We start from the raw sequence: 7,500 nt of genomic DNA on the forward strand, positions 1-7,500 counted from the left end.
CACACACACACACACACTGAGGGCCCCAGGATACAGGTACACACACACACACACACACACACACACACACTGAGGGCCCCAGGATACAGGTACACACACACACACACACACACACATATGCCCTTACATACATACACAAACACACACACACACACACACACGTGTGAGTGACAGCCCGTGTCTCCATGGTGACAGATGTTCGTGCAGCAGCAGCCCTGCGGAGCGCTGAACGTGCAGCTGCCGCCGGGGACCACCCTGACCAATCAGGTGCAGCAGAGCGCTCTAAACCCCGCCCACACAGGAAGCCAGCTCACCCTCCAGCAGCAGCAGCAGCAGCAGGCCCCTCCCCCTCAGCAGAACAGCACCACCGCCCTCTCACAGGTGACTGTTACTGTTAATGCTTTTATCTTCTTACTGTTATCCTCATGTTGTATTTTCTATGCTGTATATACAGCACTTTGAATTGCCCCTGTTGTATGAAATGTGCTATACAAATAAACTTGCCTTGACTTGCTTAAAGTCACTATTGTTGTTATCCAGGCTAATGTTGCTAGCATGTTAAACAGGTGACTGTTACTGTTATCCAGGATAACGTTGCTAACATGTTACACAAGTGACTGTTATTGTTAAAATCACTATTATTGTTATCATGCTAAAGTTGTTAGCATGTTACACAGGTGACTGTTATTGTTAGTCACTATTATTGTTAGCCATTCTAACATTGCTAGCATGTCACCTAGGTGACTGTTCTTGTTAAAGTCACTATTCTTCTTATCCATGCTACTGTTGCTAGCATGTTACACAGGTGACTGTTCTTGTTAAAGTCACTATTATCGTTCTGTTAAAGTCACTTAGCACGTAGAGGCCATAGCTAAGTGATAATAGCATCTAGGCTTGTAACAATTATGAAATAATTGTCTAATGGCAATTTAATGATCTAATGGCAGTCTTGACTGTGCTCCAACACGTTAGCTCGATAGCTTTTTTTAGCACATCTCACAAAATGCTGATAGAACATGAACATGCTAAAAACAGACAACTAGATGACACACAGTCACTTTTTTATTGATGAGGATACATATTAAATGTTATGTTCAGAAATAGGCCTACGTGTTATGGTGATAAAGAGGCTTGGTTTACTTCATAGGTTGCTGTGTTGTGACATTATCTGGGTCACGTAACAGTGAAACAATTATATTGTTAATCGCAATTATCTCTGAGACAATTAATTGTACAGCAACATTTGGAATTGTTCAAGGCCTAATAGCATCAGTGTAATCATAATAGGTTGCAACTGTGTGCATCTCTGCCCTCTCTCTGACATCATCTGTGTGCACCCTGCCCTTTCTCTGACATCATCTGTGTGCACCCTGCCCTCTCTATGACATCATCTGTGTTTACCCTGCCCTCTCTATGACATCATCTGTGTTTACCCTGCCCTCTCTATGACATCATCTGTGTTTACCCTGCCCTCCCTCTGACATCATCTGTGTGCGCCCCCAGCCCCGCCCCCAGCAGCCCCAGCAGAACCAGGGTTCTGTCCCCGCCCCCCTCTACAACACCATGATGATCCAACAGATCAGCAGCCTGCCCCAGAACAGCCCCCAGGCCACCGCCATGGCCGCCTTCACACAGGACAACAGGCAGATACGGTACACACACACACACACACACACACACACACACATACACACACACACACGCACGCACGCACGCACGCACGCACACACACACACACACACACACACACATACACACACACACACACACACACACACTACTAGTAATAATACTTACTTACAACTCAGCATCCCCCAGGACAGAGAGATGACGTGTGTGTGTCTCTGTGTGTGTCTGTGTGTGTGTCTCTGTGTGTGTCTGTGTGTGTGTGTCTCTGTGTGTGTCTGTGCGTGTGCCTGTACATGTGTCTGTGTGTGTGTGCCTGCCTGTCTGTGTGTGTGTCTGTGCCTGCGTCTGTGTGTCTGTGTGTGCGCGTTTGTGCCTGTGTGTGTGTCTGTGTGTGTGTGTGCCTGCGTCTTTGTGTGTGTGTGTGTGTGTGCCTGTCTGTCTGTGTGTGTGTGTGTGTGTGTGTGTGTGTTGCCAGGTTCCCAGCGGGGCAGCAGCTGGTCACCAAGCTGGTGACGGCCCCCATGGCGTGCGGCGCGGTCATGGTGCCCACCTCCATGTTCATGGGCCAGGTGGTCACCGCATACAACCCCTTCGGGGGACAACAGGTGAGGGGGGAGGGGCAACAGGTGAGGGTGGAGGGGGGGCAACAGGGGAGGGGGAGGGGCAACAGGTGTACATTCTCTGGGGAGAACCCTGTGTGTGTGTATTTTTTGCGTGTCAGTGTGTTTTTGTTTGTGTGTCAAGTGTCAGATACTTGAAAGGTGTTTTCAGTGTGCTCAGCAACAACTTCGTGTGTATTTCTTGTAATTATGAAAATGTATTTCAAGCGATCAATGGGTTGATCTTGGGACCGTTATGAGGCCAAATATATGATGTTGTGTATTTCTTGTAATTATTCAAATGTATTAAAGCGACCAATATGTTGATCGATCGATCGATTGATTGATTAATTGATTGATTGATTCATTGATTAATGTGTGGTCCAGCAGGGGGGCCAGACGCAGACCCTCACCCTCCAGGCCGCCCCGGCCCCCCAGGGCCAGCCTGACCACCAGACGCAGGGCGGCGCTGTAGTGGCGCAGGCCGGCCAGCAGGGGGTGCAGCAGCAGCAGCAGTTCCTACAGGTACTCCACCAGGGGGCAGAGTTTCATTGGATATATGTAAACAGAGTTGTCGAGTTAACGCTCTCTCTCTCTCTCTGTGATGACTCCTCTCTCTTCGCTCTCTGTCTGTCGATGTCTCTCTCTCTCTCTGTGTGATGACTCCTCTCTTTCTCTCTCTCTCTCTCTCTCTCTCTCTCTGTGATGACTCCTCTATCTCTGTCTCTCTCTCTCTCTTTCTGTGATGACTCCTCTCTCTCTCTCTCTGTGATGACTCCTCTCTCTCTCTCTCTCTCTCTCTCTCTCTCTCTCTTTCTCTGTACTGTACGCCCGCTCTCTGTACCCTGCTGAATTGTGTGTGTGTGTGTGTGTGTGTGAGAAAGAACCGCTCTGTAAGCCCAACCCTGATGACGCAGTGTGTGTAATCATCGTCCTGTGACATCATCGTCCCATGAGGGTGGGGTGTGGGTTGGGGTGGTGACATCCTAGATTGTCACTGTCTTCACACACACACACACACACACACACACACACTCTCCTCTAACCTGAGGACAACGGATGCAAATTAGCTCACAGCTAAATCCGGCATGACTGTTCGTTAATGTGCGCTGTCCTGACTAAATAAAAAGATCTATCTTTCTATCTAACCTCGCCTCTTTGTGTCGTCGCCAGGGCACACGTCTTCTCCACGGCAACCCGTCCACACAGCTCATCCTCCAGGCGGCCTTCCCCCTCCAGCAGCAACAACAACAGGCCTTCACCCAGCAACAGCAGCAGCAGCCGCCGCCACAACAACCACAACAACAACAACAACAACAACCACAACAACAGCAGCATCACCAGCGGCACCAGCAGCAGTTGAAACCCCAGCCCCAGAAGCACCAGAAGACCCTTTCCTCCTCACACAGGACTGACAGCTCCTCCAGCCAACAGTAGGAGGGCTTGGAGGTGAGGTGAGGAGGGTAGGGGAGGGGTGGCGGCCAATCAGAGCCCAGGACTTACTTCCTGGGAGAGGGCAGGTACCAAACTGTGGTTGGTTGGTTTGTTGTTGTTGTTGTTGTTGTTGTTTTTTATTATGGAACTATCTGGAGTCTTCTATCTTACTGACCAAAATGGCCGCCTTTTTTTGGCCGCATCTTTATTCTTCCTTCCTCCTCCGTCCTCCGTCAGAGAGAACTGCATCATGGGAAAATAGGAAAAAGGCTCTATCTATTCTAATGCCTCGTAATGGAAAACGACTCGTCACCACGGTAACGGTATTATGGCGATGGATTACAGTTTGTGAACCTTGTATGTACTACACACCCCTGTGTAGGACACACGTTGAGCCCGGGGAAGCCACCTGATAGGAAATCCGTCACCACGGTAACCGGAGACGCCGTCACCGCGGTAACCAGAGACTCTTGGGAGCGTGTCATAAACAGACGTGTAAATATCCACCGTAGCTCGAAAAGGAGAAACAGGAACCCTAGTATTTTATATGGTTGCATGGAGAGGAAAAAAACAACAACAACAACAGTAATAATATGTTACACTTTTTATTAATTAAGTAGTTTTGTTTTGAAAAATTATGACTTTTACCTTTCTGTGTGTCTCTGGGCGGAGCTGGAGAGATGCTATGCTAGGGGGGAGCGTCTGTCTCCCCCCCCCCCCTCCCCCTTCAGTCTCCCTCCCCCCTTTCCCCCTTCAGTCTCCCCCCACTTCCCTGAAAAAGTCCAGTCCCAGTGTGTTTAATGGTGTAATATTGGGTGTTAGCAAGTGGAATTCTGGGAAGTTGGAGTTCTTAAGCACTGAGTCCCAGTGACTGTAATGGCTCAACATAATAATACAAAAAGGTTATAGAGTTTATACAGATAATACCGTTTATATAATGTTTTACCGGTTAATTGCAGTTTAAATCGTGTTTTAAAAGGTTAACTACAGCTTAAACCATGCTTTAACAAGTTAAATACATCTTCTTAAATCACATTTTACAGGATTGTCAGTGTACACAGGTTTAGTGATTCCAAGTGCCAACACTCACATAAGCTCAATTGATATTTTGTCTTTTTTAACTATTCAAAGGTTTCTATATTTCCAGCATATATGACCCTAACAAATTGCATGTATATATAGTCATAGTGTGGATTATTTTTTAAAAAGACAGAGCCCTATACGTAACAAACAGTATATATCTTTAACCCCAGCATATTTTAGCACTCAGTAACTCACTATCCAGATGTGTGTGTGTGTGTGTGTGTTGTGTGTGTGTGTGTGTGTGTGTGTGCGTGCGTGAAAGAAATGATATTTGTGTGTGTGGTGTGTGTGTGTGTATATGTGTGTGAGTGTGTGTGTGTGTGTATATGTGTGTGAGTGTGTGTGTGTGTGTGTGTGTGTGTGTGTGTGTGTGAAAGAAAATATATTTGTGTGTGTGTGTGTGTGTGTGTTCCCCTGTGTCATACGTGTTAAGGTTTCAGAGCTGGCTGGATGGTACTTGTGTCTCTCAGGAATAAGGACAATAGACTTGCTTCTGCCTCAGCCTGGGTCAGACCACGAAGGATCACACACACACACACACACACACACACACACCCCTACATGTACTGTGATGTCACCTCTGTGACGTCATCAACTCTGTGATGTCGCCACATCTAATAAGGTCCTCATCACATTTGTCACATCATCACCTCTGTGATGTCACCGTCTCTTCTCGACGATGTCATCCCCTGTGTGATGTCACTTCCTGTGTGGTCCTTCCCGGTCTGCTACTGGGTGTCTGTAGCCCCTCATGCAATTCATCACAGTGCACAGGGCTGGGCCCCATCCCATTCCAGTTCAGTCTCTATCTGAAAGATAGAAATGGAATGGAGCCCGGCCTTGTTTAAACAGTAAAGCCATATCAAACAGGAAAGCCTTGGAGAGGAGGGGTGCGTGGGGAAATGAGTTCTCTGGATGTGTTGTTGTTGTTTTTTGGTTTGTTGTGGAAAATGTTCTGTGTCTTCTTGGAGGTGTGTGTGTGTGTGTGTGTGTGTGTGTTTGTGTGGGTGTCGATGTATGTGAGTGTGAGAGAGAGAGAGAGAGAGCGAGAGAAAGAAAGTGAGAGTGTAGTTGTTTGTTGTTTTTTTAACCTTTCTATTCTACTACTTCCTGTATCACTCGGGGGGGTTGCCCCTGGCGATAGCCAATCAGTTCTTGCGTTGCAGTAATGAAACAATGGTGTTCTAGAATCTTCCTCTCGGGTTGGGCAACAATTGCCCGCAGCTGTAGGGGCAGCCTAACATGAATACAAGTTTGTGTGAGAGAGCAGTAGTGTCTGTGTGTGTGTGTGTATGAATCAATCTGATGAACAATTCTCATGAGAGCGTGGATCGATGTACGACTGAGAGCGATGGTGACGTCATCACCCGCAAGGCTTTGACTAGCCGACTAGACAAGATGGCCGACCTCAAGATGTCCGTCACGAGGAATTTCAACAAGCTATGACAGTTAGATATGCTGAAGTGTCATATGCTTAACACAAAACACACACACACACGCATGCACTTACTCAACTGTAACCCATCCCAGAACAAACCTCAGACTCGTATAGTTTTGTGTGTGTGTGTGTGTGTGTCTCATCCTTGCAAAAAAAATGCAACGTCATTGGTGATGTCATTGTAGTGGTGTTTTAGGAGCCAGCCCAAAGATTGTACCGGTGTGTTAAGACTAACAAAATGTCCCTGTAGCAGAGTTTGTTAATGGACCCCTTTGTCATGAAGGAAAGGAAGGAGTCAAACCATTTTGTTCTGTTTCTGTTTCTGTATGTTCCATTCGTAGAATCACAAGGGTTCTACGGTTCCGATGTTCCAAATGTACTGTGATGATCTCAACTCTCTCTCTGTCTGTCTGTGGGAAAATTCTGGCTGCGTTCGTTAAATTCGCTCTGGAAATCAGATCAGCACTCATGAGGGAAGGCCTCTTGTGTGTCCAATCAAATTACTCTTGGTCCCTTTATGACGTTGAACCCAGTGTGCGCTCCGGCGCTCTCGGAGCGAATTTACGAACGCAGCCTCTTGACTGTTTCACAAACGTCCTCATATATAATATGCTTTGTCTGAAATGTCTGGTTTCTTCAAAAACATAGAACAATACACACCAGAAGTGGTGGGATGAAAGCCACAGGGCCATTATACTGTATGTTGGAGCTCCAGACAGGGTGCTATTGAGAGACCGTGTATAAAGCAGTATATCTCACCTAGATATCTCTTGCCATAGGTGAAGGCCCCCACACCTAGCCAGTTTTGCTTCCTGGCTTTCCTTTAAAAAGGACACCCGAACAAATAGCGGAGCTATTTCGGAAAAGTCACGCCAGATATACCTCTGAGAGATTCTCAATCGAATGTGTCGAAAGGTAGTTTTACTCAGGCGCAAAAGAAAAACGGTTACGGGTGGTGTTCGGAGGGGTATATGTTCGACTCTGGGGGCTCACTTTGCTAAACATGTTCTACAGCTGAATGAAAGGTTATACTGTCCACAGCACATCGTTAAGCCTCATAGCATAACTGCCTAAGTCACGCTTCACTTGTGGTCAGCCGAGCCATCTTTGTATGTAGTCAAACATGCCTATGTCAAAGGGATTACTTGGGCAGATAGTGATTTTGGAATTAATTTTTAATTAATTTTGCCATTTAGCAGACGCCTTTATCCAAAGCGACTTACAATTACGAATGACAGGGACATTCCCCCTGGAGTAACTGAGGGCTAAGTGCCTTACTCAAGGGCACACTAGTAGTGGTGTGGCTTCAGGCGGGAT

The 7,500-nt window shown here is 46.9% G+C and overlaps 1 protein-coding gene across 1 annotated transcript in view; it reads left to right on the forward strand.

Moving 5' to 3' along the window:
• Positions 1-3,665, forward strand: part of LOC308159855 (circadian locomoter output cycles protein kaput-like) — a gene marked incomplete at its 3' end in the record, with an annotated part of 20,546 nt that extends 16,881 nt beyond the window's left edge. The window contains exons 18-22 of the mRNA XM_080533672.1: positions 196-381; positions 1,504-1,652; positions 2,105-2,234; positions 2,616-2,753; positions 3,402-3,665. Of these exons, the coding sequence (XP_080389798.1) occupies positions 196-381; positions 1,504-1,652; positions 2,105-2,234; positions 2,616-2,753; positions 3,402-3,665 (867 nt within the window). The remainder of the gene's footprint in view (positions 1-195; positions 382-1,503; positions 1,653-2,104; positions 2,235-2,615; positions 2,754-3,401) is intronic.
• Between the last annotated feature and the right edge of the window lie 3,835 nt (positions 3,666-7,500).

Source organism: Nansenia antarctica (genome assembly GCF_963989245.1).
Source record: "Nansenia antarctica genome assembly, chromosome: 6".
NCBI lineage: Eukaryota > Metazoa > Chordata > Actinopteri > Argentiniformes > Microstomatidae > Nansenia > Nansenia antarctica.